Source organism: Capricornis sumatraensis, chromosome 17 (assembly GCF_032405125.1).
Source record: "Capricornis sumatraensis isolate serow.1 chromosome 17, serow.2, whole genome shotgun sequence".
Lineage (NCBI taxonomy): Eukaryota > Metazoa > Chordata > Mammalia > Artiodactyla > Bovidae > Capricornis > Capricornis sumatraensis.
The window spans coordinates 76,598,275-76,612,579 of record NC_091085.1 but is presented as its reverse complement, the minus strand read 5'-3'; the positions used below and the strand labels follow the sequence as shown (position 1 = coordinate 76,612,579).

The window sequence follows — 14,305 nt, the reverse complement described above, 5'->3', positions numbered from 1 at the left end:
TGGCACTCAGAGCTAAGAGCCCCTCGGCCGGGTGAGCCCGTCCCACCTCCCTCTGCCTAGTTAGCAGACTCTGCTCTTGTCATCGAGGCCTCGCAGCACCCACACTCTCCTTGCTTTCTGAGAGGAAGGGTGGAACTGTTCTTGGTTTAAATCCTGACCTGCCGCTTACTAGTTATGTCATCTTGGGCAAGTTATTTCACTTCTCTGACCCAGCTTCCTTATCTGTAAGATAGACTACTGTGAAAATAAAATAATACGTTTTAAACTAGACAGTTTGGGACCTCCCTGGCAGTGCAGTGGCTGGGGCTCTGTGCTTCCACTGTATGGGGCAAAGGTTCAATCTCTGCTTGGGGAACTAGGGTCCCACAAGCTGTGTGGCAGAGCCAAAAATATTTTTTAAAATAAGACAGCTTATATAAAAGGCTTAGCACGCTAAGAATGCTGTAGTGTCCACTGCTATCGAGTGATGATGATAATGGAAGCTCCTGTTATTGGCCACTTACTGCCATTAGCTGGGTGGTTTTTGGACAACTTCTCTTACTAGCTTTTTCTCACTGACAGAATGTGACCCATAGCATCTACTACAAAGAGCCACTATGAACAAGTTAATAAAGAGCAAAGTCTTCTGTAAACTGTGAAGGGCAAAGCAAGTGTGTTCTTACAGTAACTTGGTAGGTGCTGCAGATAGAAAAGATAGATTATACAGGGTCCCCTCCTCCACTTCCAAGAGCTTATAACGAGTGGAGGAAGAGAAAATCTAAACAAAACTTAATTAACATGGCAGGGGGAGAGGCCGAGATGGAGCGTCCGCCATCAGCCACCCACCCTTAGCATTTCTCATTTGTCCTTTGGCTGTTGAATTTCAGGTAGATGAGTATGGATGTGAAGTACCCAGGACGGCTCAGTGCAGACCACAAGTTACAGGAGGTGGAGGGGAAGACCCCCGTTCTGGGCACGCAACTCCAGCTCCTCTCAGCGTAAAAGGCACACTTTTACATGCGCTCTGAGCTGGGAGGAGACACCAGGTTCAGGTTCTTAGGAACCATATGTCTCTGGACAAGCCCCTCTCCCTCTCTGGGCTCAGTGCCCCCACCTGTAGACTGAGGGGATTAGACTTTCCCCTGGATGCTCCAAGGCTCCAATCTCAGCACCACGCACCTCCCCCCGCCCCGCTCCTGGGTGATCTCAGGCCAGCTGCTCGGCTCCTCATTTCTGCAGTGGCAACATCACCTATTTTCAGGCAGGCAGTGAGGACAGAACTCAGTTCTGGGCGGTGGTGACATGCCCGGTACAGGGGCCGGCACCAGGGGCAGGCCTTCATTCTCCCACCTTCTGATGTAAAGCATCTGGGTACCTGGCTTCTTCCTTCACTGAGGAGAGGAACAGCGTCCCACTCACCCCTGCGAGACTCAGCACTGTGCAAAGGGCCTTCGGAGTAAGCCCTCAGCAAACATTTCCAGAGTGAACACTGTGGGCGTGGCGAGCACCAGCGGTCCAGGTGGGAGCACTAGGGTTCCGTGGCTCCCAGTAGCTGGGCCCCGCCTGCCCCTCTCCTGTCTGAGGTGGAGGAGAGCTGCTGCAGACGAACCTGCACCAACTGCTGGCCGGGGCCCTGTTACACCCCTGCCATGGTATGCGCGCTGCAGGGCATGGGAGCACCAAACACATCCTCCTCTCCACTGCCAATATCTTGCAAGTAGCCCAGGCCAGGCCCGGGAGGGGGCTGGGGAGAGGGGCGAGTGCAGGCATGCAGGAGCCAGACGTGCCGGCCTCCCGGGAAGAAGACCTGGCCGGAGCGTGACACCACCATGCACACATCTGTGTCAAGGAATGCCTCTACAGGGCACAGCCGGCTGCTCAGGCAGGGCCGGCCACCACAGGCGTCTCTGAAGAGCAGGAAGCTGAACGCCTGACAGGAGGCCGGGCTGTGGGCCCCCAGGCTGCTTTACACAGGACACAAGAGGTTCTGGGCCTCCGGGGACATTGCTGGGGCAGACTCGCTTAAATGTTCACAGCAGCCACGGTGACCTGTTTCGAGGAGACACCTAACTTACATGAGCTCTAACCCTGACCGCACCCTGCAGGGTGATAGGATTAGCCCTGTTTCACAGACTAGGAGACTGAAAAGCAGAGTCAAGTCACTTCTGCGAAGTCGCCCGGAACAGACATGATGGAGCCGGAATCTGCACCGACGTGGGCCCGTGCCTCATGGCGCGGCACATCCACTAAGCTGGGCCTTGGGGCTCGCGTCTGTGAAGACACAGAGGCTGGAGCCCTGGTAGCGCGTGTCCCTTTGAGTGTCAACACCTGCTGGTGCTTCTACTGAAGCCCAAGGACCCAACGTTAAGTGGCACAATGAGTCTCCTCCTCCGCTGAGTCCATGGGAGGCTGGCCCCCGGCAGACTCTGCCCCTACTAAGAGGGTCCAAAACGCACTCTGGGAATGTAAGGTGTGACTGAGCAGAATCCCACCTCGGTCCTCAGGGGCCATGGCCACAATACCTTCTCCCCAAAGCCTTTCCCAGCCTTCAGTTTTCTGAAGTTTCAAGTGAAAGTTAGCATGTGCCCTGGCTACAGGCCCAGGGCATTGAGCTTGGAGGTGGTGGGGCTGGCGGTGGAGCCAGACCCCAGGGCCAAGGCATCAGCCAACACACTCTCCAGAGCAGTGAATGGAGCAGAGACTCTCCAGCCACGGGCTTTAACAACCTCCAGAACTTTCCCGGAGCACTATGGAGAGCCTGGGCAGCTAGAGTGGACCAAACCCTGATGGTCGGTTCAGTGGGAGGCTCAGATCCAACCAAAAGCCTTTGGAGTTAGCAAGGAACATACTGGTTAAAAAATAATGATCAAATTAAAGTTTCATAAATAACTTAAGACCTGGGTCCACATTCCGTCTTTGCCAGTCACTATCTGAGTCACCTGAAGCCGGTTACTTCATGACCCTGAGCCTCAGTGTCCTCATTCGCATACTGGTGATGATGAGAGTTAAACCACGTACAGACACCCAGCGTGAGCCTGGCCCAGAAAGTGCTCATCTCCCCGCCTCCCTCTCCAATTGGAGAACACCAGGGTCAAAGGAGACAGAGCCCTCCCTCCCCGGGCCCGAGCAACAGGGACCTTTTTCTTGGCCCACAACCAAACAGATTTCTGGAAACAGGGAAGGTCCCCAAATGAATTATTTATCTAGCCAGTTAGAAATCAATTGATTATAATCAATTCTGACCAATTAGGAAACAGTTACTGTTCATGGAGGGTGTGCAAGATGGAACAAGCAAGGTGCTGAGAGAAGCCAAGTGAGATAAGACAGAGGCCCAGCCCTCAGTCACATGAAAATTCTTCAGACCGAATGTTTACAGGTAAATTTTCCACCTGAGGTGGTGAGAGCGCCAGAACAGCCATTGTTACCGCGGATTTACACAGGTTAAAGAACAAGCCCTCCCACGTCCTGCTTGAGGGCCTGGTCGGCTGCTCGTCCTTAGCCTCTGACTGAGCAGAAAGCAGAGTGGGAGAAGCTTCTTCCAGCCTCTGCCTCTGAGCACTGACTGGGGTGGACGGGGCACTTGGCAGATCTCTCTGCTCTGGCCTGAGTGTCACGACTGGGGCTGCCACACCTCCTCTGGGCCCGAAGGGATTGGGGGCAGATAGAGCAGGGGCCCAGAGACTCTGGTCCGTCAGAGCTCAGACTTCTTCCACCTCAGACCCCTTATCACCCCTCCTTCCTGTAGACTCCGCAGACTGAAACAGGCTGTCAATTAAGCTGTAATTATTATGGAATAAATAGGTTGTTATCCTGTTTGAAAAAATTAACCAAACACATAATAAGCCTCTGATCAGCAAGAAATAAGTGTTGCCAGAGTGTGCTGACTCGGTTCCAACCAGAAGCCAGAAAGCCTGTGGTTTCAAGTAATCTGTGCCGTGCTGCTGCAGCTAATGGAAGAGGGCTTGTGTGTCTGAGGAGCCACGTGGGTTGCAGAGCTGGGAACCATTCACCTGATCTGAGTCCTTCATTTTTCAGAGGAGAGAGAGAGTCCCAGGGGACCTAAGGCAGCTGCCAAATATGACTGTGAAGGTGGGCAGGGTTAAGAAGAGTTTCTCCCTTTGAACAAGGGTTGCATTAGAATACAAAGATGCACTTGTTTTCTTCAAGAGACAATGTGTAAACCAAACTCACTAAATTGATGTCAGGCATTAAGGGGAAAGCTGTAAAAAGAAAAATCCTTTAATGATGTCAGACAAAGTCCCACCTTAATTTTCCTCTTCTGTAAATTCCGACTGGAGGGGTTTTCTTACTCGCGAGGACGCTCATGACTCTGTCTCAGCCCCCAAGCTTGGTGCACGGGCAGAGGGAGACGATGCCTGCCTGCCTGCCTGCCGGGCAAGGGCGCCTGGGGCACAGAAATCGCATTCTTCATCCCCGGCTCCCACTTCCCTCCCCGGCGATCTGTCACGCCTGATCATGTCCCCATGGAATCTGGTTGCGTCACTCTCCTTGAAGCTGCAGACCCAGAACTCTGTGCTCAAGGCCTGGGGTCAAGGACTTAATTTCTTCCACAGAATCTGGCAAGGGTCGTGTTGAGGAGCCCAGGAAATCCAGTCCCTATGCTCCGCGGGGGAGGAAACTGAGCCCCAGGGTGGGGTCAGGCACCTGGTCAGAGGGCAGCCCTTGAGGACATCCTGCAGTAAAGGAGGGGGCGAGGGCAGAAGCAACTTTCTGGCCGGGCAGTGACACTGGTGGCTGACTGGACTGCCACCTGGGAGAGGAGAGGGTCTGGGTGGTCCCTGGGTGGGGAGGCGGGGCACAGAGCCCCATGCTGGCTAGCTTTTCAGAAGTGGCTTCAGGAATGTGGCCTCCCATTTAGGGGGAGGGGAGAGGGTCTGTGGCCGGCCAGTCAGTCCCCCCTGACTCCAGCTGGGCAAACAGAGCTGAGGGGAGGGCTGTCAGGTTGCCCGGAGGGGCTGGAGCAGAGCAAGACAAAGCACGGGCAGACCTGGGTGGCGCGGTGGCCGGGTCCTCACGGGTCCATGCTGACTGTCCATTATCTGCTTGAGCTCCTGAGAGGCTGTCTCATACCCCCAGAGATTAAAACGGGCACACATTCCTGGCTTCTAAGGGAGCCACCCCACCCCCAGGCTGCCGATCCAGGATTAAGAGTAAGAGGGATTAATGAGGCCCTGGCTTAAACTAGTGGCTGGTTCAAACACTTGGCATCTTGATTCCACATGGTACAACTCAAGATCAATCCCCATCCCCAATGGCCCTGCAGAGGAGGTTCTCTGCTGTCCCCGCCATGTGCCAGGAAAATTATGGGGAAGCCTTTCCCTGCTTGCTCGCTCTCTCCTCTGCTAGAGGAAAGCAAACCCGAGAATGGTCCTGGGGGAGATACATGCAGGGGGAGGTGCAGCCTCCTGAGGACGAGAAAACAAACCGATGCAGACAGATGAGGCTGGCCAGAGAGACCCCGCAAGTTAACTCTGCTGAAAGCAACTACCATATCTGTAAAATGGGGACACCAAAGGTCTTGAGGCTGTTAAGAGACTGCAGGATGAAGTGCCAGGCAGGAAGTCTGGAAGAGGCAGCCCTGAGGACCAGTTTTATCCCGCCCCCTCAGACCCTGGAGTTTCCCACCACTCGGCCAGGGTCCGGTGATTCTGAGAAGCCACGTGGTGCTCTGCTTTTCTGCCCAGGGCATGGCCACCCGACTCTGAGACTCTGATCCCCGCAGCGCAGTCTGGGCAAGGGGCCGGGCTGGGGACGCCAGAAGGAGAAGCTGACCAGGACCACTGGTGAGGGGGAGGCAGACCTCAGAACAGGCTGCTCCCAAAGAATGAAAACAAGCTCCACCCCAGCCAGGAATGGCTCCAGCCAGGAGGGACCCAGAGGCCAGAACCCCCTGGGGAGTTTCTGTTGGGAGGTGGGGTGGGGCAGACAGCAGAGAAAGGCAGGTCGGAGGTAGACCGGAAGTTTCCACATCTCCCTCTGAGAAGCCCTGCAGAAGCTCGGGCCTGGGGACCTGGCAGGCATGGGGGCTGGCCCCCCAGCTCCGGACCCTCCAAAGCCAGCTGCCCCAGGTCTCACGTGCCCGGGCCTTTGCCAGGCAACCCTACTCACAGGGAGCGCAGGAGCCCTTAGAGGCCAGAGGCCAAGGCGCCTGCTATTAAGAGAACAAACGTGTGTAATGAGAGAGCTTACTGTGTACCGGGCTGCCCACACCCAGCCTCGCCGGCTTCCACGCTGTTTGGCAAAACCTGCCCATCCTGCTTGTTGGGACAAATTCCCGGGCAGGCGGCACAGCCCACAGGTGAGACGTGGAGAGCCGGAAGAACAGCCCCTCCTGCGCTCCCCTCGGAAGAAGCAGCACGGGGAGCAGGCCAGCTCGGTAGCACCTTGCACCTCTCGGAGGCTCGTCCAGGTGCGTCTGGGAAGCCCCGGGAGGCCGAGCTCCCTGGCGGCTGCGGCCCGACCGCCCCTCCCCTCCCTTCCCAGCACCTGGGGTGGGGGGACCTGGTTCTGTGGGGAAGTGGCTTCCACTGGCTTCTGCCTGACAGACGCACGATGAGGACAAGAAAAACCCGAGAGGCAGAGGAGAGCGGCCTCGGTGCTCCCCTCAGGACCGGGGCCCAAAGAGGAGATGGGAAGAGCGACTCACCGGAAGGGGTCTCTGGAGGTGAAGTAAGCCTGGACGGACAAGTAACTCCCCATCTTCTTCCCACGCCAGACACACAAGACACAAGCTCAGCTGCAAACCCGTCGGGGAGGGCCTCCGGCCTGCGGGCGGCCACCATGACAGGCCTGGGGCTCCGGCAGCACTGGCTGCCCAGCTCACCTCTCCCTCCGGGGCGGCCGGAGGGGCGTGAGCGCGCTGAGCCCCTTGCCCCCCAGCGAAGTCCCGCAGGGGCTCATGGCTGGGACGCTGCTCCCCGGTTCTCCGAGGCTGGGCGGCCCCTCGGGACTCAGGAGAAGCACCTCTCTGCAGAGGCTACACGCACTCAGGCATTCTCAGGCAGGGGCCGGTGACTCGCCAAGAAAGAGGCGCTGCTGTCAAGTTAGCCTTCCGCGGCAGCCCCACCCCTGCCGGGGGAGGGAGGGAGGAAGGGGAGGGGCTCCGCGCGGAACGAGGTGTGTGGTTGGAGCAGCTATTAGGAAACAGACCTTGCAGGCAAGGGGTGGAGCCGAGCGGGAGAGAGGCTGCAGGCTGGCGCCGCAGACAATAACCAGGACTGGCTGGGTGTCCATCCCTGAGCCTCAGGAAGGGCAGCGCAGGAGACGGGGTGGGCACAGCTGCCCCAAGTGTCCCCGGCCTTAAGAGCTGCCCAAAGGATGGGAACTCTGCTCGAAGGTGAAAAGCCCAGGAGACCAGCTCCAGGCCAAGCCACACCCCCTAATGGGGGGGCCCTCGGCCGCAGAGGCCCATCCAGAGACCCAGGGCCTGGGAGCTGCCCTCTGGGCTCTCGGCTCCGGGCTGGCATCTACTCGGTGCTGGCACGAGGATCCCCATTCATTCCTTCCCTCTGCCTGGCCTGGGCACTCCACTTCTGGGCAGAGCTGCACCGCAGATGAGGAAACAAGGCCCAGAGCGTTATGTTGCCTGCCGTGTCTCCTGTGACAAGCGCCGTGTGATACTGTTTTATTTCTCTGACATGGGAGCTATCTCCTCAGTGGAAACAAGGGAAGCGAGGTACAGAGATTAGGTCACTTACCCATGGCCAAATAACTAGTCGGCAGCAGGGCTGGTATTTAAATGCAGGCTCATGTGACTCTAGAGCTGGAGGTCTTAGCCGCCGAGCTTCATTCTGCCTCTTCAAAGTAAAACATCTCCCGCAAAACCCTTCTGCACACAGGAGGAGCACAGGACTGGAGTCCAGGTCACTTGTGCCCTGTCACTCATTCATTCATTCCCGGAATGCCACCCATCGGCCTCAGCAGGCAGTGGTGCTTCTTCCCCGGTGTCCACGGAAACCAGGCTTCTCACACTGAAAACCAGGGCACGATGGAGGGCAAGGCCCAGGGTGCCTGTGGGGACGATGAGCCAGGTGTCTGGAGAGGGGACTGGCTAAACCAGGGCCCACCATCGAGAGTCCCTCACCCTCTGCCTGAGGAAAATGGGGGCACGTCCAGACCCCACTGCTGGACTTGAGGGAGCGACGCCTGCTTTCTCCCACGCTCCTCTCCATGTAAGTCACCCTGTCCCAGCAACAGGAAAGCCCGTGGCGAAGGTGGAGGCTGGGAGCTCGGGGGGCCGCTTCCCATTCCTCTACTGATGGGGCACGGGGATAAGGACACAAGTGATAAGACAGGGTGTCTGCACCCTGTTATAAGCTACCACTTACGGAGCACTTAGGATGTTCCAGGCCCTGCATTATCACTTATCTGTCATACTTAAATGGCCAATACGTGGGGTAGATGTTATCACCCCCATTTAACAGATGATGAAACCGAGGTTCCTAAGCGTTGTGTCACTAGCCTGAAGACAAACAGCTGCTGAGTGAGGGAGCTGGGTTTCAAATGCAGTAAGAGCCGGAGTTGGGACACTTTTCTGTAAAGGGCCAGAGAGCAAACATTTTAAGCTGTGGAGGCCTAAAATGAATGCGGATTTTGTCACTGCAGCACGACAGTGGCCTATATATATAAAACAAACGAAGAGATGTTGCTATGTTCCCATAATGCTTTACTTATGGATACGGAAGTTTGAATTTTGTGCTGTTTTCACATGCCACAAAATACTCTTTTGCTTTCCTCTGTTTAAGAATGTGAAGGGACTGCCCCGGTGGTCCAGTGGTTAAGAATCTGCCTTCCAATGCCAAGGACATGGGTTTGCTCCCTGGCCAGGGGACTAAGAACCCACATGTCGCAGGGCAACCACAACTAGAGAAAGCCCGCATGCTGCAAGAAGACCCGACGCAGTCGAATAAATAAATATATTTTTGGAAAAAAAAAAGATAAAAAATGAAAATCAAAAGGCTGTACAAAAAGAGGCAGTGGGCTCGTCTGCTGGCTTCTGCCCCGCAGGCAGCTCCCTCAACCACACTGTGCCTGTCTCTAATACTGAAGACCACTTCCTGCATTCGTGCAGACAGCAGCCACGCCTGTGTCCTACCACACGGGCCCCACGCTCCAGCCCCCGAGGCGGCCGCGGGCAGTGAGCACTGGACCAGCGCGCACCCTGCCCAAGCCCTGCGCAGCGCCTTACACACATGAATGGACTTAAACCATGCCAGCTGACAGTCCTGTGACTCCCCGCTTTTCATGGTGGAAGGAACCGAGGTACACAGAGTATAGACCCCGTGCCTGAGGTCAACCAGCTGCACGTGTGAGAGGTGCAGGCGGGATTCGAACCTGGGCTGTCGATCCTGGGCTCTACCGTTGCTATGCTGGAGCCTGGCCTGGGACTGCAGCCAGACTGTCTGGGTTTGAATGCGACAAGGCCCTGCACGTAAGCCCTTGGCACAGAGTCTGGAACACATTAAGGGTTGATAAATGTTAGCTGCTAATATCATTAAGACCATTGTTACTACCGCTACAGGCTCGCTCTGTGGCCTTCAGCAAGTTGCTGCCTCTGTCTCGGTCTCGGTGATGTCTGTAAAAAAGGGCCAGCTTCCGTGTTTTTCAGCCCTGTGAAGTTGCAGAGGGCTCCCCGTTTCCCCTGGGTCTCAATTTGAGTTTAGACCTCTTGAGCTGTCCCTGGGAGGATCAGGATTCCAGCCTAGGGGCCACACAAGAGCCAGAGAGGAGGGGGGCGCACAGAACAGAGGGGGGACGGCACGCGGGATACCGAAAGGCCCGCCCAGCTGGAGAGCGGGGAGCTCTCTTTCTTCCAGCCAACCACTTCTCACCAAAAATCTATTATGTTCCCCTGTAATTCGATCAGGCAAGGAGGGGGCCCCAAATTAAGTCTGGAACTAGCAAATTATCTTCTAATTGCACCTTCCGATTTCCATCTGATTAACAGAGTGCGGGTGGCAGAAAATGCGAGCCACAGCGAGACAGGGCCAGGGAGCCCGCGAGCATAACTCCTCTTGACATTTCACACAGCTCTGCTGTTCCAGCGGCGCGGGCGCAGTGAGTCGGTGTCTAGGAATGCGAGCGAGGCTGCAGGCTCTCTCCATCCCCCTGCTCCCTCACAAAGGAGTCGGTGGGTGGGTGGGTGTGCGGGGAACTGATGTGAGGACCTCCCCCAGGAAGAGGTGCAGCCGCCTCCTAGGCCCCTCCCAGGTAGAGTCCGCTTGACACCCATAAATCCAGACCTCCAGAGAAACCACGAAAGATGGGGGACCACCAGATGTGAGGAGCCGCTGGCCGCTCAGACCCAAGTGTGGCTCCTCGGGGCCAACTTCGAAGGGCCCGAACTCCTCAGAACAGGAGGTGAAAGGTCACAGTGGAGGCGGTACTTCCATGCCCTGCCCCTGGATATTGGTTCTGAGTGAGAAGCCACTCTTCTAGGTACCAGAGTGGCTGGCACAAGACACAGATGCTGCCAGAGGCAGTGCCGGGATCCCTGGGCTGGCGTGGCGGCAGGGGAAGGTGGCAGGAGAGGCATTAATCTGCACGTTTCACAAGCTGGAAGCCTGGCAGGGAGCCCAGCCGAGGAGCCGGGCTTCAAGGTGGCTGGTGAGAGGCTGGAGGGGACAGCCCTCCAGGCCGGCGGCCCCAAGTAACACTGTGAATGAATGAATCACCCCAGCCTCTTCTCCAAGGCAGCTCTGGTCAGACAGCCTGACGCCTGAGGACTCTGTCCCTGTGGGGCCCTCTACTGGCCGGGAGGACTCTGACCAGGGACGGGTACTCAGGGACCTTAGCCGGGGAGCGGCGTCACCCCATCTGCTGGCCGTTCTCCCTGCCTCTGCTCCCCTTCTACTCCAGCTCATTTTCCACACTACAGCGGCAGTCAGCTCTCAGGAAGGTGAGTCCCAGCAACTCTACTGCTAGAAGTTTTGCCCAGAGAAATATTCCTACAGATGTGCCGAGACACGTGTTCACAGCATGGTTTAATACTAAAAGATGAGGAACAATCCATGTGTCTGTCAGCAGGACTGGGCTAAATCCAATCGCACATCCATGTGACAGAAGACTATGCAGCCGTTAAAAATAAGGAGGGAGACCTTAGGTCCTGAAACAGAAACTGTCCCGGATGAGGCGTCATATGGAAAATCCAGGCGTCGCAGAGAATGTGCAGAGTGATCCCACTGTTTCAAAAGTCTGCGTGCACAATCCTTAGCGATCGTGCTGGATTCTACCGCATGGCTAATCGGTTTCTCTCTAGGGTAATGGAACAAGCAGCACAGATGAAACAGCGTTCATTCTCTACCTTTTTGATACTGCTTACATTTTTTTCTTACATTTAAGTGCTGCGCATATATGTATATATATATATATATTATTTATTTATTTTTTTTGGTCTGCTCCAGGTCTTACTTGCAGCATGAGGGCTCTAGTTCCCTCACTAGGGATCAAACCCGGGCCCCCTGCATTGGGAGAGAACAGTCTTAGCCACTGGGCCACCAGGGAAATCCCTAAGTGCTGCTTTTTTGGGCTGTGCTGGGTCCTTGCTGCTGTGCACGGGTTTTCTCTAGTTGTCACTAGCAGGACCACCCTCTGGTTGTGGTGCGCCGCCTTCTCTTGTTGCAGAGCATGGGCTCTAGGGCACATGCGCTCAGTAACTGTGGTGCACAGGCTTAGTTGCCATGTGGCATGTACAATCTTCCCAGACCAGGGATGGAAACGGTGTCCCCTGCATTACAAGGCAAATTCTTAACCACTGGACCACCAGGGAAGCTCCTAAGTGCTGGTTTTTAAAATGATAAATGGACAAAAACAAAAAGAAGTCCCACAGTTAAGAGCAAACACTTCACACACTTTTCCTAGCGCTCCTGTCCAAAGCTAAGCCTGCCTGGGCGCCCTGCAAGGGGGATCCCCAGGCTGTCTCTGCAGCTTCGCTCCTGGGGTCACGGCTCTGGCCACCTCCTCCCCTCCACTTTCTGACCCAGCCATGCAGGCTCTCCCTGGGTAGTCCCCAAGCCCTTGTTCCCTTAGCTGTTTCTGCAGCCTCCTCTACCCCCAGCCGGCAGCTGTCTCCTTCCTTTTCCAGGCCCACCTCCCACAAAGCACTCATACCTTCTCGGGAAGGGGATTCCCTGATGCGTCCTCAAGCACATCACATACAAGAGGGATTCGGAGCCTGTATCTACCTACCTCCAGATCGAATATGTGAGGTCCACACCTGATGTTCACAGATACCTAGTAAATGGTTCAGGAACCCTGTTATGAGCAACTTCTAGACTGGTGATGAAAACTAAGGTTTATAAAGTGTTCTCCATTTACAGAGAGCTTTCAAGCTCATCATCCAAGTCAGTCCCTGCAACAACCTCTAAAGGAGTATGTACAGCACAGATAAGGCAAGGGAAACCAACAGATGTTAGCAACCCATCCGAGTTACTGTGGTAAGCTCAGGGCTGAGATTAAAAGCCGGGTCTGCCGACCTCCAGTCCTAAGGCCTTTCCTCAACAGGAGCCCAAGTGAAGTATTCAGGAATCCGGCCTCTGCAACAATACAGGGCCCCAAAGTGCTGGGTACCCTGAACTTCTGCCTCCGATTTCTCCAGGTTTCCTGCCCACATTCGCACTGTTAGGATGTCACAAAAGATTTTATCCAATGCCTTGTAGAATTCAAGAGGACCCAACGAGAACATGAAGTCAGGTCTAACGAGTCACGATGGATCCACAGCTGCTGAAGCCCCTGTCCTAAGTGTTCACTGCCCACCTATTCCATCATCTGCAAAATTCCACGGAACCCCAGTGGAATTTGTCCACAAAATCCCATCAGGCCTCTGTGAAGGAATCAAGTCAAAAAGATTATGAGTACTTTTTCCAGGATCTCTATTTTTCTTCATTTTTGAAAACCAGGCCAGTTAGCCATCTCCATTCTTATTCATGATTAGATCCCCAATGCCTGGAACACAGCAGGTATTAACAATTATACAGTAACAAGCAATCACACCCGGGGGGATTACCCCATTCTGCACAGTTTCTCAAAAGTTACTAACAGCGGTTTTGTTCCTACACCCATAAGGTCCCCCCACCCCTGCCTTTCTTTCTTCAGTGTATTGAGGAATAATTTTTCCATCTAAACACATTTCACGTGACTGGGTACCCTTGTATACCTTGGGCTTTCCATCCTCCCTTCCGAGTTTCAAGGGGCTGGACTCTACATCTAAGGCTCTATTCAGATTTCTGTGCCATCTGATTAAGCTCAGTGCCAAGGACTGTCTTTCACCCTATGTTTGTTAACACGACACCACGTTCCAGAAGTAGCGGACACTTGGCTCCCTTTCTGTAAAACACTGACCGAATTCCATGAGCCCTTTACTGAGGTTGCCTTGCTCACATAACATTTTAATTCTCATAATCCTGTGAGGTTGGGGTGTAACAGCTCCATTTTATAGACAAAATACTGAAATTCAAAGAGAAGGTCATTCAAGGTCACAGGTCTGAGAATAGGGAGAGCTGGGATTTAACCTAAGACTTTGGATTCCAGGAGAAAGAGTATCGTCTCCTTTGTACTTATGAAGAACAAGCTCAAAGAGAAGGTCATTCAAGGTCACGGGTTTAGGAATGGGCAGAGCTGGGATTTAACCCAAGACTTTGGATTCCAGGTCCAAGGCACTAAAGTTGCCTCGAATAACTATTTTATACTTGTTCTTTGATTTATAGCGGTGTTTCTGAAACCGTGGTTAAAAGAACAGCAGCATGAGATGCCCCTGGGCAGCTTGTTAAAAATGAAGCTTCCTGAGCCCACCCCAGGCCGATGTAGTAAGAACTGCTGGGAGCCAGCCCGAGAACTGCATTCTGCGTAAGCCCCAGTGTTTCCGACGCAGACTGAAGGCTGAAAGCACAGCTTTCCTCTCTCCTGTGCGCTCTTCCCTGTGATTCCATCCTATCCTCACACAAAACCCGAGAGGCAGGCAGGACAGATCACTAGCATCCCCTGCTACAAAGGAGGAAACAGCTACAGGCAGTCTGGTCATCCTCTTATTCTGGACAAGTAAAGGAAGGCTTGGAGGCTGACACCCTGCGAAGTCTCGGCTCACTGGGGACGCGCCTCTCCTGGCACTGTTCTTACTCATCTGGAACCCACAGTAGCTGCCTCTCTCTTGTCCTCAGTGACACCGCAGTGTTGCTCAAGGTACAGTGGGGAAAGGTGACTCCAGAATAGAGGGTCATCTCATGAAAAGGCCTCCTCTGGAACTGAAACAAGTTAACAAAGCAAAGCACAAGGGCTGACAAAAACAAAAACAGGGACTTCCCTGGTGGGC

The 14,305-nt window shown here is 54.7% G+C and overlaps 1 protein-coding gene across 2 annotated transcripts in view; it reads right to left on the bottom strand.

Moving 5' to 3' along the window:
• Positions 1-14,305, bottom strand: part of LIMK2 (LIM domain kinase 2) — a 52,084-nt gene that overhangs the window by 14,848 nt on the left and 22,931 nt on the right. Inside the window, exon 1 of one of the 2 annotated variants that reach the window (XM_068989568.1) lies at positions 6,647-6,756. The exons of the other annotated variant lie outside the window; for it this stretch is intronic. Within the exon in view, the coding sequence (XP_068845669.1) occupies positions 6,647-6,699 (53 nt within the window). The 5' untranslated portion in view covers positions 6,700-6,756. Of the gene's footprint in view, positions 1-6,646; positions 6,757-14,305 lie in introns of those variants that run through there. 2 annotated transcript variants of the gene reach the window in all.